Source organism: Protomyctophum parallelum, assembly GCF_964188405.1.
Source record: "Protomyctophum parallelum genome assembly, chromosome: 18".
NCBI lineage: Eukaryota > Metazoa > Chordata > Actinopteri > Myctophiformes > Myctophidae > Protomyctophum > Protomyctophum parallelum.
Window position 1 is genome coordinate 17,813,647 of NC_139716.1, and position 24,603 is coordinate 17,838,249.

General features: G+C 44.1%; 1 protein-coding gene across 1 annotated transcript in view; it reads right to left on the bottom strand.

Moving 5' to 3' along the window:
• The window catches only part of LOC310876001 (nuclear factor 1 B-type-like), a gene marked incomplete at its 3' end in the record, with an annotated part of 107,712 nt that overhangs the window by 27,153 nt on the left and 55,956 nt on the right, over nt 1-24,603 (bottom strand). Inside the window, exons 3-8 of the mRNA XM_083789449.1 lie at nt 24,105-24,161; nt 18,327-18,398; nt 14,651-14,771; nt 13,814-13,935; nt 6,541-6,675; nt 5,055-5,239 (exon numbers count right to left, since the gene is read on the bottom strand). Of these exons, the coding sequence (XP_083645575.1) occupies nt 5,055-5,239; nt 6,541-6,675; nt 13,814-13,935; nt 14,651-14,771; nt 18,327-18,398; nt 24,105-24,161 (692 nt within the window). The remainder of the gene's footprint in view (nt 1-5,054; nt 5,240-6,540; nt 6,676-13,813; nt 13,936-14,650; nt 14,772-18,326; nt 18,399-24,104; nt 24,162-24,603) is intronic.

A 24,603-nucleotide genomic window follows, 5' to 3' on the forward strand; every position in this document is an offset into this window, starting at 1 on the left:
TGGGGCGTTCATTTCAGGGGCCAGCCCGAGTTCAAACCTCAAACGGGGCCTTTATGGAAAAAAGAATCGTGTCCACATGGGGTTCCCTCCGACGTGAATAGAATGTTTAATTAGAGTGTAATATAATCTGCGTTAAAGCAAGCATAAAAAACATTCTGGCGCTCGTCCACGGGATTATAAGTGCTGTGTTATTTGCTGAGCCCCCCCCCCCCACCATCAACACCCCCCCCCCCCCTCCCCACCACCACCACCTTTCTCTCTTCACTCCAAAGCTGCCTCGTCTCACCTCACCCCCCCCCCCCCCCCCCCCCACACCCCTCCCATCCTCCTTCGCCAGCACCCCAGCAGAGAGAAGGGGCCAGTTAATTCTGAACAAGAGACCCGGGCCCCAGCAACGGCAAATATTTACAACCTTTATCATTCCCTGCGGTTTTTCTGTGGAGTAACTCTGTGGCTCACACCCGCCACCCCTCTCCCCCCCCCGCCCCAAACCCTCTCCAACCCCCTCTCACACACCCTCCCTCCCTCCGTTCTGGAGACTGAGACGTCTATAAGGCCTTTGTTTACGGTGAGAACGGCGAGGATATAAAACTCACATAAATATCTCGCAGCTCTCTCATCTCACAGAGAGACGCCTGCATGAGTTCCCTCTCTCTCTCTCTCATTCTCCCGCTCTCTCTCTCTCTCTCTCTCTCTCTGGTTGTGCACGTACTGTACACATAGACACACAAACACATGCGCGCACACACAGACACACAAACAAACACACAACACACACTCACGCGCTCGCTCGCTTGGGCTTCAGTGTGTAACTAGTGTGTAACTGAGCATATAAAAGTCGTCCGTGGTTTGATTTAGTGTTGGGGAAGCGGGGCAGGGAGGGGTTCTTGCTTAGTGTATACTTCTGCGCATGCAGTTATCCCCCGGACTATCCGCGACTGTATTTGTTTAGAAAAAAGTGATGTGGTTTACATTGTGTATACTGAGTTACTGGTTCTTAGCGCTGCTGTAAATATGAGCCTGAGCGATGTGACATAACATTAGGAAGAGCCTCTGTTTGAGACAGAGCATACAGTATATCGGGGCCTCTTTGCCCTCCGAGGAACCGCAGCAAGATGAGGATTACTAACTGAGGTGACCATTAACCCGTTTAGACCTGAGGACGATTCTACAAATGTCTTCTAAATCCTGACAGTTTTCTGAAAAACCCCATGTTTCTATGTCAGTGGTTCTCAAACATTTTCATGTCAAGGACCCCCAAAAATATATGTAATTGGCCGCCGACCCCCCATCTGAAAATATGTTGTTCCAGCTAGTTGCCAGCCCATAGAGCCCCATTGTGAACCCGGACATGTTGAGTACACCAACGTTTTATGTTATAAATGTTGAGTATGGGTCCCCAGCATGTAGAAACTGCCGGATGCTAACTTGCATAATATGTTGAGCAATTTTCATAACAACCTATAGAAGGCAAAATATTCAAAATGTCATCATGCTTTATATAGCATGTGATGTGTCAAACTAGGGGGTTTCATGATGCTGAATCCATTTCAAATAATATTAGTTTTGCAAAAAAAACACTCATTGGGCTAAAATCAGCCAATGCCGTCGTCACAAATGTGATGATGTCAGCACATTTGTGCAAGTTTGCCAATTATGAAAATTGCTCAACATAAATTATGCAAGTTAGCATCCGGCAGTTTCTTCATGCTGGGGACCCATACTCAACATTTCTAACATAAAACGTTGGTGTACTCAACATGTCCGGGTTCACATTCTGGCTAAATGTATGGTTTGTTGTGTGCCGGCGTCGAGCGCTGAAAATAGCCCACAGCGAGCATGCAGCATCGTCAGCTTGCAGATCTTCTATTTTTGGCACACCACACTGCCCATTAAGACCACAGAGCGATTCTACAAATGCCTTCTAAACCGCTAGTCAATATAGAAGAGTTGTTATGTTCACGGTTTGCCTGTTATCTCTCCTAATGGTACCAACATCAATACAGCATGGAATTTTGGACAAGATCGTATCCAATGACAACAACATATTCTACGTTTTGGGTCTGAGAGGCAAAATGTCATCAAATGGTTGTTCCGTGGCTCAAATGCCAAATAAATAATGGTCCTTGATAGGAAAAGGGTTGAAAACCACTGATATATTGTATTTATTTTGTACCCTCTCCTCTTGTGCCGTAAAATCAATGCTAATTTAACTCAGAGTTACAGACCCATAAGGGTCCATTTGGTTCCTAACTATCACTTAGCTGGGGACCCCCCTGGAACTCCCTCAAGGACCCCCTGGACTTGAGAACCCCTGCTGTAGTATGGGGGGGGGGGGGGGGGAGTAGGTTGGTATTTCTTTGCACTGTCCCTCTCTTGTACAGTTTGGCAATAAAACAAAAATGGCGGCTCGGCGGTTCAAGTTATCTTTATGGCGTTTGAGGTTAGATAAGAGTGCTGAGACGAGGAACAAGGACCTATTTAAAAGTCTATGGAAGGCCGGACGCTTGAGGGGAATCAGCCTCTAATCTCTTAAAACTACTGACCTGGTTAATCTGCTAACTGACATCGCTAATCTGTGTCATTATAGTTAACCAGATGAACTGAATGCTCCCTTAAAGCCACTGACCTTCCTTTCTGTCTGCAGGTCCTTGCACAGTACGTAATGTATGCATATACTGGCCTTCAGCGGATGACCACAGTGTTTGGAAACAAACACGCAGAGTGTTATATGTCTGGGTAGAACGTCGTCTATCTCCAGCAGTGCTGATTTCGTCTACGAAATCTACAGTTGATTTAGTCGACTACAATGTATTTTGGTGGGCCTTGACATGGTTTGTAATGGCAGATCTTTACACTTGGAAACTAAATGAAAACTAATGCTATGATGACTAAAACTAGGACTAAATATATTGACAATTTGAGCCTGTAGATCTGCTATTTTCAGCATGCAACCAGGTGTAAAATCAACCATTACGACGCCGTCAAGGCCTGCCAAAATTCAGTCGAGTCGTCAAAATCAACTGTAGATTTAGTTTACTAAAATCTTATTATATTTAGTCGACTAAAACTTGACACTGGTCTATATCTCCACAATATAAACTATTACTATAGTGTCTCTACAACATAACTATTGTCTAGTTTGCCAGCCTGTGGACATGGAGAATGTCAGAATAATATCAATGTCAATGACAATATCATTAAGTGTCCTGTTCTTCCAGAAGTACTGCTGCCGGCATTATCTACCCGGAATTGCGGAAATACATTATTTGATTGTGTGTATAGATCTCATGATGATTTGGTCTGTTCTATTAAACTATTGCCTTTATTGGTGAGCTAAACTCCACTGACATGTCAACAGTATTGTACTGTTTAAGAAGCTGATCTATTCATTATCATTATTTATTATGTCTTGTAAAAAAAAATAGTCATCATTCTATTTCATACTACAGGCCAACTAGTGCCTATAGTGACCAGATTTGACTGAGAGCCTGCCATCGTGCAAATTCCATCTTTTCACCAGAGGACAATATGTCAATTTGAAGCTATGATTTCCTGCTTTCATATGACATGAAAAAACAAAAATTCAACAAAATGAAATGGCAGTCCCTCAGTCAAATTTGGTCACATTTAGATTTCATGTGACTATACAGCCGTACAACTACCGAATGCCTTTACTGGTCTGTTAAGTGGTTCTCCAACTTTTTCATGTCAAGGACCCCTAAATGTACGTGTATTAGGCCACGGACCGCCTTCTGAAAATATTTCGTACCACGGACCCCAATACAAGATTTGTGGTGTTAAAAAGTTCAAATAATTAATTCATTGTCAAGATTATTATTTATTTTTTTTTATAGCTGATGTATAGGGAGGGGCCTGTGGGTCCCTGAACTCCACCCATTAGACCTCGGACCTGGCGCGAACCGAGGCGAATATAGGTCTGAACGCAGATTGAGAGGGACCCCCTGGAACTCCTCAGGGGACTCTGGGGGTCCCCGGAACCCACTTTAAGAACACTGGGGGTCCCCGGAACACACTTTAAGAACCCTGGGGGTCCCCGGAACCCACTTTAAGAACGGATGTGTTCAAATACTGACATTGGTGCACTGCAAAGCTACTTACTGAATGAATAATCGTTTTACTGATCTGTAAAACTATTGACTTAGTTAACTTAGTTTACTGATCTACTGAGTGAATTAGCCGTCCATTTAGTGACCTGTGAAACGAGTCAACGCCTGACCTGGCACTGCATTTAAATGACCGACCATCTGTCTATCTGTCTGTCTCTTGTCTTTCCTACAAACTATACTGCTCTTTCTTTTTTTTTTTATATATTCTTTATTTGTAACCCCTTTTTCACCCCTGTGTCAATTATCTAATGTGATCCTGGGCTCTACACACCCTCCGCCAACCTAGTCCTCATATATGGGGGACCTGGAGAGTGTCCAAGTTTCTCCTTTACACCTGACAGGGGGGAGTTTCCCTGGTTGGACATAGCGCATGGGAGGAGGCAGTTTAGAGACCAGGATTACTGCATGTTTTTTGTGAGGGTACTACCTACCCTAGGGGACACGGGGAGAACATGCAAACTCCACACAGAAGGGCCCTTTCGCCAACCCCACCTCGGGTATGGGCACTGATGAGGCGGAGGAGGAAACACGCCGCCAGCACCCACAGCGTCCCGAGCTGGAATCGAACCCAGGACCTTCTAGCTGTGAGGCGACAGCACTACCAACTGTGCCACCGTGACGCCTCTTATAGATTTCTTAACCTGCCGTCTCTGCTGCTCTGCTAAATCGTTATTGCACCATATTGGTCAGCTGACCTACCTTATTGAAACAATAAATATATATATATTTTTTTCCACCTCACTTTTCAAATTATCCCTGCTGGCGGGCGGCTGCGGTCCCAACTCAGTGTCGATAGCCGTGTGTTCACAATGCTAACCACCATTGATTCAATGACCCGGTTGTCCTGCGGAACAGCCAATTTCCATCGATCAGAAGAACCACTTTAAAACATATATTGGGTCACGTCGGTCATAGATCACTGACCTGGCTGGTCTGGGGGCTGGACGGGTCGTACGACGGCACGTAGCTCTTGAGGGTGTCGGCGGGGTTGAGGTGCGGCGGGTAGCGGATGGTGGTGTGGGAGAAGTACGGTGACGGCGCCGGGGGCAAGATGGCCGAAGCCGAGAACTGCAGCGGCGAGTGGGGCGGCGGGCTCCTCGTCGATATAACTATATAGACGGGTAGAGAGAGGGAGAAAACACATGGGAGGGGGAGGGAGAGAGAGAGAGAGAGAGAGAGAGAGAGAGAGAGATGAGCGGTCTTGCCGTAAAACCATCAGTGGTGGAAAAAGCACTCACATTCTGTGGAGTAAAAAGTACAATATTTGCCTCTGAGATGTGGTGAAGTAGAAGTAAAAGTATTGGAAATTGGAAATACTCAAGTAACCGACAAATACCTCAAAATTGTACTTAGGTACAGTACTTAGGTAAATGTACTTAGTTACTTTACACCACTGAAAACCATTGAACTGTTCATCTGCCTAAAATGAAACAGATGGATGGTCCCGCCACATGCTGCTCTGTCCTTGGTAATTCTCTGCACTTCTCTCGTTGTTCGTTTCATTTGTGCTGTAGGTTTTCTGCGTGTCTCGTTCAACGCGAGCATGCATGTATCGCATGCATGTATCGCATGCATGTATCGCATGCATGTATCGCATGCATGTATCGCATGCCTCGCTGCGAACCAAATGTCCCTTTCCCCAGACAATAAAGTTGAGAGAGCTAAAACTTGAACTTGGCTATACATAGTATTTATAGAGAAACAAAACAACAAAGTAAGAAAAATTATATGCTGTATATATATTATACTGTATATATCTAAAGATAATAAGTGCATATTGTACTTTCAATAGTTTTGAACCATTAGTTTAGATTGAAACGCTATAATTCATAAAGGAAACGACGCAAATACAAGATGAAAATTTTTTTGATATCTGCTGCTAAGCTGCCAACAAGAAATGTTATTCTCTGTTTTATTAATTTTCATTACTTTTAAGCATGCACCCTATTTACATCTGATACTGTCGTCCACATTTGAGTTTGTTTTCCAATGTTTCTTTCTTGAAATCTATAGACTATATATTTTGCAAGTCATTGAGTGAAAAAAAAGTACCCTCTCTTTTTTTTTTTTACAACTGTATGAACTCTATGAACTGTATGTGACGTGATAATAAACTTGGACGTTGAAGTGAATAAAAACGACCTTGATTTATCCCATTCTGAACGGGAACCCATTTTGGTGTTAGCATCATGTTATGCTTTAGCTATTGAAAATAGCTACGAGCTTGTAGGTCTGCTATTTTTGAAAAATCGAAGAACGACTGACATTTTTAGAATCTGATCTCAGGTCAGAATGGGTTAATCAGACCAGTGTGTGTCCAGTGGAAACCTCGTATGAATCTGATCTCAGGTCAGAATGGGTTATGTGAGCCTGGGTCGGCCCAGTGCAGGCAGGACGTAGTAACACTCACCACTGTGTCCTACACCTGTTAGGCCAGGGTGGTGGTGCTGGGAGAAAGTGCTGACTCGTGGCGAGGAGTCCTGCGGAGAGGTGGGGCTGAACAGAGGCTTCTCCGGCTTCTTCATGGTGGGGGAGGACATGTCTGCTGGAGAAACACACACACACACACACACACACACACACACACACACACACACACACACACACACACACACACACACATGCACACATGCACACATACAGAACCCGGAATCAGAAAACTACATTCAAATCCCTACAAGGTCCTTCTGACCTGAGATCAGATTCTACAAATGTCTTCTACATCCTGACAGTTTTCTGAAAAAGCTATGTTTCTATGTCAGTCGTTCTTCCATTCTTCAAAAATAGCAGACCTACAAGCCCGTAGCGCGCCACCGAGTGGCGCGCTATGAGCTTTTTCAATAGCTAAAGCATAACATGATGCGAACACTAAAATGGGTTCCCGTTCAGAATGGGTTAAAGGATGGACAACTTTGGTTTATTTATTCAACCAAGGTTCATGTTTTAGGTTGTTAATTAGAGAACGTAAAAGATGAGTGTTACATTATTCTTTTTTAATTTTCTGCTTTCTTTTGTTTTAGCGATTTTAACTATTTTTGTCAGGGGGGCATTCGAACAAGTGGCTAAATATGTATTTTTCTTCTTCTTCTTTTTTACAAACTTTTACGGCAATATCTCTATTGTTATTTACTATAGTCCTAATAGACCCCAGGAAATTACATCTGGCCACAAAAGGGGTCACGTGATCTACTGAATGTGAAGATGGAGGGGGATATCATACTGTGTGTCACATCCCCCTTCACATTCAGTAGATCTACTGAATGTGAAGATGGAGGGGGATGCCATACTGTGTGTCACATCCCCCTTCACATTCAGTAGATCCCGTGATCTTTTGTGGCCAGGTGTAATTTCCTGCGGTCTAGTAGGACTATAGTAAATAATAATAATATTTTTTTTAAAGAATGAGGAAATTGCCCTAAACCTAAAAAAACATATTTAGCCACTTGTTCGAATACCCCCGCCCACCCTGGGCACCTTGACTGGTAATCCAGTCTGGCAGTGTGCCGCGGGTTCGACTCCCGATCCCGACGGCCTTTACTGCGTGTCACCCCCCCCGCCCCCCCATCTCTCTCCCCATTTCCAGTCAGCCCACTTTCATCTATCCCTCTATCAATAAAAGAAAAAAGGCGAAAGCCAAAAAAAATAGCTAAAATCTTTAAAACTACAGAAAGCAGCAGAGGCAAGGAAGCAACCAGGTGCTCAGGAGGTGTGCAGGTATAAAAAAATGTAAAAATAGTAAAAAGGTGCTCCTGGGATCAATCGGGATAACACATCTATATAGAACAAAGCGGAGATCCGGGCACACTTAATGTTAAAAAGGAGGAAAACTTTATTGAACCAACATGTTTCGTCCTATACAGTCTTCATCAGGGAAAGCAGCAAATGAAAATGAAAGATGATTTTTAACATTCATCTTTAACTTTATCTAATCCCAACCTAAAACATGAGACATGAAACATGAAAAATAAAGAAAGTTGTCCTTTAAGCCTTATTTACAGTTAGTTGTGTCATGACTGTGTCCTGCGCTGAGAAGAGCAGATCTACAAACCCAGGCTTTTACTGCATGTATATACATACCGTACGTGCCGAGCACATAGTGTATCTGGCAGGATTTATGAGTCGCCATGTTAAATGGAATGTCCACAAAGTGATGCCTGCTTCCCATCGCCTTATGACCTTTGACATTCTGTCACTCCATAAATAATTCCCTTAAAGCACAAAACAGTGCATCAAAATCTGTTCAAACGGCCACTATACCATGCCTCGACTATCATTTGGTCCGTTTGGTCTTTTTTTGTAAACTAGAGATCCCATGAGCAACTTAAGTTTCTTGTTGCCGTCATTCCGGGCTATGTCAGAGCCATGATCGACACCGCTCATGGCTGTGCGTTTTCAATGTTCTGTGCCGAGGCATCAGCGGCGCCCCGAGGGTGAGCGAGATAACAAATAGAAGACTCTCTCGATGGTTCTGCGTCAGGTGGCGGATCATTCCACAAACATTCATCAAGTGGGGTTTTTTCCCCCTTTTTCTTGCGGCCCGTCGCTGCTCCTTTTGTGCGCATAACTCTCACCCCATCCGTCTGTTCTCTCTCAAATGATCGTTGTAAAACGCTGTCACTCAGGCATTTCCATGTTTTATTTGCCGACACACAGCGTCGGGGCGGGGGAGGATCCACCTGAACGGCGGGGAGAAGTGACTCATGCTCCGGAGAGGAGCGCGCGGACAAAGGCGAGAGGAATCCGGGGGATTTCCCACTCCCAAGGCAGTAAGAGGAAGCTGGCTTAAACGCTTTAGCTTTTGCAGATATACCTTCTGAGGAGATGGATATCTGCCCTGCTTGGCGGTTATAGCATGCATTATAAATAGAAAATCCTTTTTGGAAATGGATTGCGATGGATGCCTTGCAAATAAATTTGCCTCTGTTTTGCCTCCAGTGCCGTGAGGAAATCGACCGACGCAAAGGACATCTGGAGGAAATACATATTATATTCATACTAGATATTAAGAAAGGGGCGATGAAATATTAGTGTTATTGTTATTAACGCAAATGCAAACATGGAATTCCTTTGATGTACACGATATAAAAATCTGATCTGCATTGTGCATTGCAAGCACACCTGTTTGTAAGTGCTCAGGTAGATTACTTCCTTTGCACGTGAAATTGCCCATCTATAAGACAGCGTGTTGGAATGCGACGCACCGAGATTGTAGATCAAAAGGTTCATCCATTTTAGCGAATGTTCGCCCAGAATAGGGATGCTAGGGTTCATGTGGTTTAAGGAGGAGGGGCATACATGTAAAATCTACACACACATACATGCACGCACGCATGACAAAAAACTAAATGCTGCACACAAATTACAGTCTATAAAATGTACTTTCCTAAGGCAAAAAAACAAACAAAAAAACCCAATGCATGACGGCAAGGATTCCTTCTACCGCACGCTGAGGTCTCGCCAAACAACAGACATGTGCACCAAATGACCGCTTATTGGCACTTGGACGGGCTCATATGGGTTTAATATCGCCCCACTTCACTTTTATTCTCTCCTAACAGAATAATGGCCTAGCCTTCCAAGAGTTCTAGCCTTTCTCCTCCTCTCACTGTCTGTATATAAGGCTCCAGGGGCGCTGAGATGGTGTGGCGATTCATGGGGGGCCCCCCCCCTGCCTCTAAGGGCACGCGTATACCCCCTGTTGACCCCCGGGGGTCAACTCCCGCCAGTGCCTTCTTTCCCTTGTCTCCCCCGCTGTGCCCCTCTACTCAAGGCTAATTTTTTACGTCACGTCAGGCACTTTTTCTTCAAACGCGCCCATCTCTGTTCGGCCGACACGGTCGTCTGACGAAGCATAAATTAGCCTCTTTTTTAGCCGTCTTATTGTGACAATGAAGAAAAGCCACTAAGGGGGGTGGGGGGGGGGGGGGGGTGGGGGAGTCTAACTCTGGGACTGCTTGGCTTTTCCTTTTTAGAAAAGAAAGAGGAAAAAAGAAAGGTGCAGAGAAGAGAGAAAAAGCCTGGCAGGCCTTAAGACACCAGGAGGTGCACTAAAGCTAAAATCACAGCAGGGCCTTGTTGAGGGAAGAGGTGGAACATTTTGTACCCGATCGTTCCGTCCTGTCACAGTCAGGCTTAAATGCTTCCAACAACCTCTAGCTGGTTGAGGCCAGGGGCTGTGGGGGTGTGGGGCCCGCGGTGCGCACACTAGCGAAAAGAGGAGTCAGGGGAGAGGGAGAATGATCCGGAAACACGGGACAGGGAGGCCTTAATTAAAAGGGCGTCAGGGCCTCAGCTCTGCACCGGGAGACAAGGTAATGAGACGTGCATGACGTCCCGCGAGGATCTCCCTTATTCTGTCTGTCTATCTCTCTCTCTCTCTCTCTCTCTCTCTCTCTCTCTCGCACGCACGCGTGTGCGTGCACACTGCTCTGAGACAGTTAAGTGTACAGTATACAGGTCGCGCCACACACTCAGAGACCTGGTCACGTACGCACATGAAAAAGAAAATACACGCACGCACGCACGCGCGCGCGCAATCCGCGCATGCACACAAACAAATGTTCCCTGTTCCCATTCGCTGTCTTTCTGTCTTTCTTTTCTGTGTCTGGGCCCGGGCCACCTGTTGAGACAGACTACTCCGCTGAGACCTACTTGCTTCTGAGTCAAGTTCAAACACAAGCCGTCACACCTGCCTCTCCTATTAACACGCACACGCACGCACGCGCACACACACACGCACACAAAGAAGCATGCACTAATCGCGCTTGTTCTTTTTTTCCGACGCATGCACACTCGCATGCAGGGCAGGCTACAAATAAACTGCCTTGTTTTCCTCATGACACAGATACACACTGTTTTAACACATATCATGTACTGCCCTAATTATCTCTCTCTGCAGCACAAGCACAAATGCAAACAAACACGCAAACAAACACACACACACGCACACACACGCTCACACACACACACACACACACACACACACACACACACACACACACACACACACACACACGCGTGCACACACACACGTGCACACACACACACACGCACACACACACGCACACACACACGCAAACATCTTCCTGACACATGCACACTCACGTACAGTGCAAGCGTAGTACCGTTTCACCTTTCACACCTTTACACAGCTGCTGTGTTCATTTAGCTTTGAGCTTTAATTTTAAATGACCTTATAACCAGCCGTGTACTTTACATCTACGTGCGAACAGGAAGGACTGGTGCACGATCAAAGACGTGCACTCGCACCAACGGGGATTTTACTCGCATGTCGAGCCACGATATAAAGATTGATTTCGTGATAAGAGATACATGATGTGACACATTAAACCTCCGGGTCGAAGCCTTATAGCATGTTTAACAGTGGACTCCATGAACACAAACAAGAGTTACTTTTAAACCCATTTTTAGACCTAAGTTCGATTCTACAAATGTCTTCTAAATCCAAAACAGTTTTCTGTCAGTGGTTCTCAAACTATTTCATGTCAAGGACCCCTAGAATTATATGCAATTGGCCGCTGACCCCCATCGGAAAATATATTGTTCCAGGGATTGTTCCCCCCCAGAAGCAAAGATTTGAGTTAAAAACGTTCGCTCTATAAGAATATATTCAAAGATAGCAGATATACAAGCTCGTAGCGCTATGAGCTTGTAGGTCTGCTATTTTTCAATAGCTAAAGTATAACATAATGCTTTTAAACACCAAAAGGGGTTCCCGCCCCGAATGGGTTAAAATACTATACAGATCGATTTGATGGATTTAAAAGAAAAAACTAAAAAATTAAAGTCACGCTCCGATAATTCTAACAAATTAATCTAGTAAAAGCATAATCATCTTGTCAACCTGCAAATTAACAATCAAGTTAACCTTGTAACCTTTATAAAAAAAAGATTACACTATAATGTACAGTTTTATAATGATCAATGACAGATATTTCACTTTGCAGGGGGGAGGGGGGGGGGGGGGGGGAAACAACTCCTCATTTGCATCGGCAAACGCCGAGGGAGCCACAACTTTCCGAACTGTATTTTGAATGGGTTGTGTAAGGTTTTTTATGACAGCGGGGGTGCCGGAGGCAATCCATGTCCTGGTGTGCATTTAGGTGGAGTTGAGGGAGTTCACGATCATGGAACACATGGGGAGGGAGGGGAGGGAGGGGAGGGAAGGGAGGGAGGGGAGGAACCAGGTGCGACGCTAGTTCATCTGCATTGCATTGTGCACCAGACAGGATAGCAGAGATAAGACCCGCTCATTACAGTCTGCGGAGGAGGGTTCACGCGGTGCATTAAGCTCTGTGTTGAAACCCAGGCTTAAGCATTAGCGTTGGCAAAGTAGCGTTGCGTGTATGCTAATAACATTCTTAAAGTCCTGCATACACTGTTAGTTCAACATTTTGACCTTAATCACCGCGTGGCGGTATGGGCCTTAAAGGTTAGGGAAAGCCACCCCACTAGGTCACCTAGCTTGAATTAGCACCACCCCAGCTGGTAGAGAATCACAACAGGAAAGTAAAGGGTGAATGAGTCAGCGTGTCTACCGCTGAGGTGTTGCTTCATTACTGGTACAGTTCCCACTTCCCAGCAGTGGAGTGGATTGTATATTAACCATTGTGATGTTACTGCAGCGCGACTGTGATGCAGGATGTTGTCGTTGCGTTAGAACAGGGGTTCTCAACCCGTGGGTCGTGACCCCTCGGGGGGGGTCGCCAAATAATTTTGGGGGGTCCTCAAATTATTTTCTAAAAAATAATAAATAAATAAATGTTTGCAACTGAATGGCTGGATAATGGAAATGAAGAGTTTCCATTATGCATACACCCTAATGATTATCATTTCTAGCATTTCTATCGCTGGGACCCTAATTTAGACTGTGAAATCAATATTAATGTAACTCTGAGATTGTACCAGGGGGGCAGTCAGACAGATATTTCGTGAAGCCACTAAGGAAATCGGGACTTCCTGAAAGTTCATATAATGTCCTGTTGTGGCGCTGTCATTGGGCCCATAGCTCCATAGAGGCCCATGTATTTGGGCCCAACTTCACCTAGACTGTATTACCTTAATAAACATGGTCATGAATACTTTCTGCTTCCAGTCACAAGTTTAAAGTCTCATGTCATAATATTCTTTTTGGAAAATTATGGTCCCATTTATTTAAAAAAATTACAATAAAGTCGTGTATGTTCTGAGGGGCGTGGCTACCGTTACAGTCTATGAACGGGAGCCACCCCCCGTTCAGTCAAAATAAAAACCAACGAAGAGTAAGGGGGGAAGTCCCGCCTCGTTGTCTGGGCCAGCCAATGGCCAGCTGGGCCCAAACGGAGCCAGCCAATGGCCAGCTGGGCCCAAACGGATCTAGAAATATGGCGACTTACAGTGCAAGGAATTACAGGCTTCATTTTACGTCCATGTTAGACCCGGGGAACGCTTTGTCCATATTTTTTACAGTCTATGGATTGTACACATGTGTACACTCTCTGAGTTACAGTTTATAAGGGTCAATTTTGATTCCAAATTATCATTTAGCTGGGGACCCCCTGGAACTCCCTGGAACAACATATTTTCAGATGTGTGTCGGCGGCCAATAAAATCTTTTGGGGGTCCTTGAAATGAAATATTTAGAAAATCCGAATACAAACCAGTATAACATGTATAATCCTCACCTCCGTCTCGGTCGTGCCAGTTGGCGCGACTACTGGCTGGTGAGCTGGGTGAGGAGTAGAAGTCTGGCCCAGTGGGGCTCGTCTCCATGTTCTCATCCATGTTGATGGTTTTGGGCCTTTTACTGTGGAGAAGGAAGGAGGACAAGGAGGTCATTCATGGCTCATGCTGGATGGCAAAGGGTGGCATGATATCGAGTCATTTATCCTATTAACCCATTTTGGACTGAGGCCAGTGGGTGCTCAACCTTTTTTATGTCGAGGCCCCCCAGAATTATCTCTATTGGGCCACGGACCCCCATCTCAAAATATGTAGTTCAGGGACCCCCCCCCCCCCCCCCCCAGAAGCAAATACTTTAGTTAAAAATATGAAAATAATATATATTCAAAGATTTGCGCCACAAGATCTTTCAAAAATAGCAGATCTACAAGCTTGTAGATCTAGATCTGCTATTTTTCAATAGCTAAAGGAGAACATAATGCTTGAAACACCAAAAGGGGTTCCCGCCAAGAATAGATTAAGACCTGAAGCTGATTCTACAAATCAAATCAGCTTCTAAAACTAAACAAGCTATTTTTCGTAATTCAAACATTTTTCAAACGCTACAAAAAAGAATCAGCAATAGCAGATGTACAAGCTTGTATATATTCCATTTTTGAATAGCCAATGCAAAAAATTTAAATGGATTTATATATTATCTGCAAATTATCCAAAGCTTCAACCTACCCCCCCCCCCCGAACCTCAAATGACGGCACATTGTAGGCATTGTAGCCGAACCGACTTTTATTCGGCTCGAGTATGAATCGAGCCCTAGGAATTTGACGAGCTACACACTGACCTGCCAGGGGGGGAGGAAAGGGATCGATGTAGCCCCACACTAGAGTTCAGGTCGTGGTAGTAGGGCTGGCTGGGCATCTCGGCCATGGAGAAGTTGACCCCTGCTCCCTGGGTGATGGGCGCTGTGGAGGAGAGAGGGAGAGAGAGAGAGAGAGAGAGAGAGAGAGAGAGAGAGAGGGTGAGAGAGGTACAGTTAGAGTCAGCGGTAGCCATTTGTAGTGGACAGAAAGTACATTTACTGTAGTCTATACTTAATGAAGTATTTGGAGTATTATTATTTATTTTTTCCAATAGCAAGCTGGAAACATTCCAGGGATGATTCATGTGCATCTCGGGGGGGAAGTGTCAGTTATTCTCTCGCCATCGTTCACAACAATGCATCCAAAGGGCTTCTTGTCATGTCGTCGGCATTGAGGCCCGTGTGGCTACAGTGTACAGTATAAAGCACTGTTCTGTGGCAGTCATAGTGATTTACAGTAGAAGAGAGAGGTGTCCATTTTCTCGCTGCGGTCGAGGCGGCGGGGGGGGGGGGGGGGGATATTGTTTCAAGGGAGGATGGGCGAATGTTTACAGAACAAAAGCAGCCCGCCAGACCTCTCTTCCTCCCTTTCCCCTCCCTCTCCACACTCCCTCCCTCTCTCTCTCTCTCTCTCTCTCTCTCTGAGTGTGTGGCCTCTGTGTAAGAGAGCCCCCCCCTCACACCCCGTCACAGCCCGGGCGGTTGGTCGGTCGGTCGGTCGGTTGGGGTTTTGGAGTCGATGAGAGGATGGAGTGTGTTAGTGGTGTCTGTTGTGGTCTGAGGTTCACCACTGGCACGGTCCCCTCGACCAGCCTCTGCCCCGCGGGCTGGCTGGGCTGGCTGGCAGGCTGCAGCCCCCCCCCCTGGCACCGGTCCCTAACCTAACCCACTGCTATAGCAGCCATAGCAGGCTGCAATGTGGGCCTCCAATGCTTCCGGACAGAGAAGAACACTGAATGTGGTGGGGGTAGGGGGGTGTCACTGCCATTCAACGCCAACTGGCACCCAGTGTTGATTTTGACAGTACATTTTGATTTTAGTTTTAGTCATAGTCTCTTGAATACTTTTCATTTAAGTTTTAGTCACATTTTTGTAGCTTTCATATCTTTATTTATTTATTTTTGTCATAGTATTAGTCGATGAAATCAACACTGCTGGCACCCGACCACCACTTGTGTCTTATACAGTATAATTATATGTGAGTACAAAGTAGTATAAAATACTACTTTGAGGTTTGAAAATAAATAAATAAAGTTTTTATTTGGTGCTCTCACAAAGCATTTCCTTCGCTTCAAGAACGCACTACTACTATGTTGGGTTCACAATAGGACATAGACGGAATGTACACTGACTGTTCACGCGTCTCAGTTCACCAGTTCCTTGAGCCTAGCATACTGTACATGTACTGTAACTCATTCCGGGGTCCTCTCTTCTCCAATAATGAGTATCCTTGTCGAAAGGCCAGATTGCAAGTCAGCCTTGAACTCCAGCGATCCCTTTGATGGTCTTCAAAGACCGTCTCAAGAGCCTGGAAACCAGAGTGGAGAGCGCGGGGGGGAGGGGGAGACGTGTTGACGGACGAGCCGGCCGCTCCGAAATCTACCCGGGGAGTGACCGGCCGGGGCCGGGCCGAGTGAGTGACAATTCCTGTGCGTTCCGATTTTTGCCTTGTTAAAATTCCAGTTTGACTTTAGCCAACCTGGCGGAACCTGGCGAAGGCCCGGCCCGAGAGGAAAGCGCCGCACGGTCGCTATGGCTGCGGCCATCTGGTCAGGGGGCGCAAATTAAAAAACAACAAGAACAAACACAGTGTCTTTCAAAGGGGGATGCTTGTCAGGTGTGTCAGCCCAGGGAGCTGGTATCACTTTCAGGTCATAAATGGTCAAGGAGACGGTGTGGATCTGTGCGCGCCGCGGATCAACACGAATGCACTTTGAAACAAAAGGGGGAAAATTTAACCACGTAATACCCTGTGAGGTCATTAATACTATACTTTTTAAGTATCTTTTGTTGAATTTGTTATCTATATTTAGTTCTCTGTTGTTGTTGTTGCCCTAATTTCCTCTCTGGGGTCAATAAACGTGATCTTATCTCAGAAGAACAGACAACCACTCCAGCAGCATTCGATGCCTATACTGCTGTCTATGAGTCTGACGGCGGGGCTCCGCTGGACGCGTCAGCGTTGCGTCTCCGTCAGGGAATGTTCCCATTTTAATCAATGAAGGGTGGCTCCACTGCCTACGATGCGTTGCGCTGCGTTCGGTGACTGGTTTAAAATCGCCCCGGTTCGTTTTTTGACCCAAGTCACGCGCGTCCAATTCACGTCTCAATTCACTTGTTGGCTTTTAAAACAAAGCATGTGGTGACGTACTGACCCCCCCCCCCATACGTAGTGTCAACAAAGTGACAGTAAAGAAAATATTAAAACCCATAAACCCCAAACACACCTTACATGTTGTACTTTTAACAAAAACGCATGACACCTATATATACAACAACGTTCCACATAAATATGGGTAATGAACCCGAGGTTGGCCCGGCGTGTACGTATGTATGTACAGTAGGTGAATCAATTCTTTGTGTGTCTGTGTGTGTGTGCCGGTGGCATGTCCCAGAGCCCATAGACAGCAGCTTTTGGAACGCGCTGCAGGTAAAATATTGCCCCAGGGAGACAGTGTCCTCAGCTAGCAAGAGAGATAGAGAGACCATAGATTCCGAAAGAGCTGTCAACAGCTCTGAGACGAGCAAGGCATGTCTGTACAAACATGCACACGCTCGTACGCACACAGATGTACAGTAAAGCGTTTTGTTCCAGGGGCAGGACTTGCCCAACTGGATTTGCAACACCCCCCACCCCCTCCCCCCCACGGCAGTAGTAGGCTACATCAGATCTGTGTGAATCCACATGCCAGAAGGGATTCAGACAGTGGTGGACTCAAAGTACTCAATTGCTTTACTTATAAGTAAAAGTATCAATACTGCAATATAGAAATACTCCGTTTACGAGTAAAAGTCCCCGGAATTCAAAATGCACTTGAGTAAAAGTACAAAGGTATTCGTATCAAAATGTAATTAAAGTACCGAAAGTAAAGTTCTCATTGTGCAGAAAGTCCCATTTCAAGTTTTCAAATGTTTAAACATGCTTTGAAAATAGCAGATCTACAAGCTCACAATGTGTTGCGTCGCAACACATTGTGAGCTTGTAGATCGGATATTTTCTAATGGACAAAATGTATATATAGGGCTGCAGTGATGTGGTTTTGTGTGTAATTTTAATACAACTTTACAAAGAAACTAGTAAACTAACGTTTTCAAATGTAAATCTAAAAGTACAATATTTGCCTCTGAGATGTAAGGGAGTAGATTACTTCTACTCCAAGTACTGGAAATTGGCAATACTCCAGATTGTACTAAAGTACATTACTTAAGTAAGTGTACTTTCCACCACTGGGCAGAAGGGATTCAGTATATAAGGTTTGTGATAATTGTGACTTTGAGGTGAATAGATTTATTTTCTTGTGACACTGTTTCACTTTCAACACCCACCAAATGCACGAATGTCTATAGTATAGACTAAAGAACACATCTATAGTAGTATAGACTCTATAGTCTATACTGTACAATACATTCTGATCGCATCTGAGGACAAAGTACTTACTTCTGGATACTCGCACCAGTTCTGCAACACTGAAGACTCCTGATTTGATGAAGCTGTCTTCCAAATAACCTGCTGAAGAAAGAAACATACACGTCAACTGATTGTAGAAGGAATTAATACAAATCTTTTATTTATTTATTATTATTGGCATTTAAAGCATTTTATTAAGGATTCAAAGGGATTTGAACCGGGGTCAGCTGTGGGAAGGACCCTCACTCACACTGTTGCAACATGCATACAACATTTGTCTTATGTCTTGTCCGTGTTTAATGGCCGCCCCAATGCATTTCCAATGGAAATGAAAGTCACATGGTTTGACAAAACATTTTTGTTTGATGGGGGGGAGGGGGGCACAACACTGCCATCAAACAAAAATGTTTTGTCAAACCATGTGACTTCCATTGGAAATGCATTGGGGCGGCCATTAAACACGGACAAGACACAAGACAAAATGTTGTATGCATGTTGCAACAGTGTGAGTGAGGCCTTAATCTGCGAACCACCGGGGCACCCTATTCACTGTTTACTTGCACAGAAAGGTAAAATGGAATTGTTACAATTACTAGGCAAATTTATTTGAATGTGAAATGACGCAATAAGAATTGGTGACTTGCCAGCTTTAATATATTTTCAGCCATATTCGTTTTTACTGAATAAATAATTCAGCTTTTAACTAAATATGACAAAAACAACAACAATAATAAACGTATAATGCACTTGTTTCCCAAACAGTGGGCCGGGCGGGGACATTTTGTAACTATGACTTTATTGTTTTTGTTTCCTACATCTTGTCATGATGAAGATTTCCACACACACACACACACACACACACAAATAAATCACAAATGTTCATGAAATAATTTCATTGATGAAATAAAAAGAATCAAAGAAATTCTCCAAAAACAAGATCTGCACGTGAAACGACACGTTGTTACGTAGGTTGTTTGTGACCGTGGGTCGCATTTACTATGAAAACATGAACCTCCCGTCAGTTCACGCCTCGTGACATCACACTGGGAACCACTGGTGTATACTGTGATACAGTAGATCAAGTCTGCATGTAGATGAGAAACCGACATGGAGGGTGGATGACATGTACATACATAAAGTATTTGTGTTAAGGTAACAAATAAACACACAGAGCTCAAATATGAGCTGCATCGTGTCAATAGTGGTGTGGCTCTGTTATGTCAAGCCCTGCAGTGTCTTCAGAGCAAATAGGGCAGCGATCAGGAACCAGCGATCATAATCCAAAAACCATCATTCAAGTTAAAGAGCTACAAAGTTATCAACACCCAAATGACTTGATGTAAATGCCCTATTATTACACAGCTGTGCCAGGACGATAGACAATGGGCAAGCGGAGTGCGCGGGTGCAGCCGGATTGGCACCTACAAAGTGTAATGCCTCAGCTTTCGAGTGAGCCAAGGGCTAGCACATGGGGGAACCGTGCCACTGCTGACAACAAGGGGGCCCTTCCAGTTCCAGGCCCTGAGTCATTGGCTCGCTTGGCTGTGTTTTGCTTGGCAGCCATGTCGGCAGAACCTGCTCTTGAGGTAGAAAACTAATTACAGTTTCCCAAACTATTTTCATTCCTGGATGGTGACGACACACCCGCATGCAGCACAGGTCAGTCCAGGGGAGCTTGAGAGCCGGGCCTGTCAAAAGAATATGCTCCCAGACAGGAGACAGCCATTTTTTTTCTGACTGGATGTATTGCGCACTGGTGGTGGTGCGCTGGTGCCAAGTCTGCCAAGTCAAACTTTCACTCTTGGCAGAGCCTTTGGCAAACAGGGACGTGTCCTTACTTCATTAGAACCCAACGTGTTTGGTGTTGCCGCTGAGAAAGTGACAATACAGTTTTTTTTTTATGATCCAATAAAATTTAGCTACCCTCACATTTCTTCAAAAGGAATTCAACGCATCCAGAAATAAGACTTTGGCAGTTGTTGCCAAAAAAGGGGCACTCTACTTTAACCCATTTTGGTGTTTTAAGCATTATGTTATGCTTTAGCTATTGCAAAATAGCAGATCTACAAGCTCATAGATGAGCTTGTAGGTCTGCTATTTTTGAAAAATCGTGAAAATGTGCCTCAAATCTTTGAATATATATATTATTACAGAGTGAACAATTTAACTCAAATCTTTGCTTCTGGTGAGGTCCCTGGAACTACATCTTTTCAGATGGGGGTCGGCGGCCAATTACACATAATCCTTGACATGAAATATTGAGCACCACTGACATAGAAACAGGTTTTTCAGAAAACTGTGCAGGATTTAGAAGACATTTGTAGAATCGTTCTCAGGTCTAAATGGGTTAAGCCAATGTCTATAATGCATTTTAGATATGCTGCTTCATAAGCTCCTTGTAATCATGTAAAATTACAGTTATAAGCAGTCACAATCATAAGTACTCAAAAATGCTTTACAACAATAATCATCAACACCATTATAAAGAATTTTATAATCACTTACAAGTTCAAGTATCAAAAGACTTCATAATTTCTGGTCAATTCCAGACTTTTCTTTTCTTAATATAATTCTCATACAGTAGTTGTAATCCATTATAATAACTATTATCACAATGCATTAGAATGAGTTATAATGCATTGTAGTGTGATTATAGGTCACTGTAGAACTACCTAACACCTACTGTACACCTAAAAAGAATGTCATTACAGCCTGGGCCGTGGCTCAGCGGTCCAGGCACCCTGGCCGGTAGCCCAAGCCTGGCAGTGTGCCGCGGGTTCGACTCCTGATCCCGACGGCCTTTACGGCATGTCACTCCCCCATCTCTCCCCCATTTCCTGTCAGCCTACTGTCTGTCCCTCTATACAAAAATATATATCAAATAAAGGCGAAAGCCGCAAAAAAAAACCTTATAGTGACTTATAATCATATCGTATGATGCACTATAAGTGATTAGAATGCATTGTTAAATTATTAACCCATTCTGACCTGAGATCAGATTCATACGAGGTTTCCACTGGACACACACTGGTCTGATGAACCCATTCTGACCTGAGATCAGATTCTAAAAATGTCAGTCGTTCTTCGATTTTTCAATAGGTTTTTTCAACTATGATTAGATATGGTTGGTGTGTCTGCAATAATGAAGTGTTATGATACTTTATTGTTAAAAGTATTATAAGAAATAATATCGAAACATGCTTTATTTGGCTGTGTGTGTATGTGGTATGGCTATTATAATAATAACAAATTAATAATACTGAGTGATAGCAGTTCGCTAAGCGCTATAACTGCAGAATTCTTGAATGAATGAGTTTATTCCCAGGTATATGAAATTGCCTCTGTGAGTTTGGTTTAATAACTACAATGAATAATAATAGCAGCAGTATAAAGGCATAATTTCAAACACTTAGATCAGGGGTGGGCCACATACGGCCCCCACCTTCACTTAATGCTAATATCAGAATACTGATATAGTATTGATTTCAGATGTTACAATTCCAAACCCTAATTACTTCATGACTATAGTATTAAACTAGAAAAAGTGCCCTTCTGGGCACAGGTCTCCACCAGGATTTCTTCCTCAGCCTAGTGGGAATATGCGTGCACAGTTTCATCGCAATCGGACGCTGCGTTGAGCAGTTGTGGCGATTTGTACAGCACTCCTGTGAACTTTGGAAGCCAATCTTAACCAATCAGGATGGAGTGTGAGAAATCTGAAAGACCGGTTTCGTTGAATGGCTCTAGAGAGACTGTGTACCAATTTGCGTGATGTTTGGACAAAATCTGTAGGTGTACTGTGCAAAAACTTGTTTTGCACAAAGCGGCCTCCTGGTGGCGCTATAACAGGCCGTTCTGGAAAGTTTGGGGCAGAGGTTCATCGTTGGCATCCAGGGAGTGTGTGTGCAAAATTTGGCATCGACCGGGTTGTTTTGCACAAAGCGGCCTCCTGGTGGCGCTATAACAGGCCGTTCTGGAAAGTTTGGGGCAGAGGTTCATCGTTGGCATCCAGGGAGTGTGTGTGCAAAATTTGGCATCGACCGGGTTAACGGTGGCCGAGATTAGCTGGTCACGGACACACGGACGGACGGACAGACACACACACGGACGGACGGACACACGGACGGACGGAGTGCAAAACATACTCTCCCCACATGCCTTCGGCCTGGTGGAGACAATGACTAGTATTACAATGCTATTGTCTTTTTGACTCGTATTAAATGACTAGTATTACAATGCTATTGTCTTTTTGTGTCCAATGTAGTTATGTTAACAGTTCATAAAGTTAACATAACTATAACTAAATGCATTTGAAATTCAATAAAAAGGTTACTTTTCAAGATTCCAATTAAAAGAATAGCAAAAAATGATTCAGGTTTTCAATTAAAATATTGCAAAAATAGCTGATCTACAAAACGCTGATCTCAAAACGCGTCACATTGCGAGTTGCGACGCGTTTTGAGCTTGTACATCGGCTATTTTTGCTATGACAGTAATATGCACTGTGGCCCTCTGGAGTGAGTGTGGAAATATATTGGCCCTCTCCATCGTCAAAGTTTCCCAGCCCTGACTTAGATAGAATACATACTGTACTTGAAAATACATACATGTACTTGAAAATACATACATCTACATGCTTGCAGATCTGATATATTCAGAATATTTGCCTATATTCTTTTGCAGAACGTGTGTCTATTTTCCTCGATTATAGGCACGAACACAATTGCATCACCCTTTCCCTTCCGAAGTCGCATCTCAAAGAATGACGAAAGGAAAAAAATGTTTTTGATTCATTTTGGTAAAAAATATGCCTTGCCTTGCTTTGGAATGAAAAAGTGTTTTTCATTCAGAATGACAAATGGACTTCTCCACAGGCACCCTTGACCCTATACGTAGGTTTCATGTTCAAAGTTCAAGGTTCAAGGTTGTACTTTTATTGTTACATCAGAGTAAGACTTATTTTAGTTTGGCTTCCTTACAGATAATGCAGCAGCAATGTAAATGCAATGTGGTCATGTGGTTAAGTTTTCAAAAATGTAAAAGTTGAAAATCGTTTAAGCACTGAAGACTTGTGGTGGTGGTGTTCAGTGTTGATTTTGGCAACACATTTTGATTTTAGTTTTAGTCGTAGTCTCTTGAATAGTTTTCATTTAGTTTTAGTCTCATTTTAGTCACCTAGCTGGAATGTTTTAGTGTTAGTCTAGTTTTAGTCGACTAAAATGTATTTTGTCAGGCCTTGATACTGGCTGATTTCTCACAACGCTGCGACGCGTTGTGAGCTTGTAGATCAGCTATTTTCAGCATGCAACCAAGTGTAAAATGACTTATACTGATCTCTTGTCCACTATAGTCCCTACCTAACATTTTAGTCCAGTTGTTATTTGTTGACGTAATTGTCAGTATATTTAGTCTTATATAGTAGCATAGCTTAGTTTCCATTTCATTTTCCTCAGTGAAAAAAAGGTAGTCGACGAACATTTCTCTTAGTTTTTAGTCGACAAAAACAACACATGTGGTGCTGCGAAGAAGGCAGCACCACATGGTCCCGTCTGGGAGCAGCAGAAGGAGTCACAGGGTTCATGTCAGATAAGACGTAGTGGAACGGCAGAGAGGGAGGATACAGTACTGTGTACGGTAGAGAGGGAGGATACAGTACTGTGTACGGTAGAGAGGGAGGATACAGTACTGTGTATACATGGGCCACTGTAACCGCCGTGGCCTGGGCCCGGCAGGCCGGGGGGCACTTCTATGGGAGGAACAATGGGGTGATGACAGCCCAGCAGAGGACGAATAGCACACTGAACATACCTGGAGGTGGATTCTTGCCTGGCTCATTGTTACTGGGACTTCCTGACTGCTGCAAGTCTGCAAACACACAGAGAGAGAGAGACAGAGATAGATCAGTATATATATATATATATATATATATATATATATATATATATATATATATATATGAGGACATTGACCGACATAAACCTTTATTGTTGTGACAGTGTGATTATTTTCTGGAAGCAGATTAAGGGCCGATTCATACTCCTATTTTACCGCTGTAGTGCCGAAATGATTTCGGCTCGTCAGAAGTTTTCAGTAGCACAACTTTAGAACGGTACCCCCCCCCCCCCCCCCCCCCCCCCCCCCCCCCCCCCCGAACGTCACATTGCAGGCTCTACAGAGCCGAACCGACTTTTATTCGGCTCTAAAATGAATCCTACTAAGACCTGAATCCTAAATCGGTAGTTCTACCCACTTTCAAGCGTGCCACGCTGTGAGCTTGTAAATCAGCTATTTCTTTTTAATAGCCGAC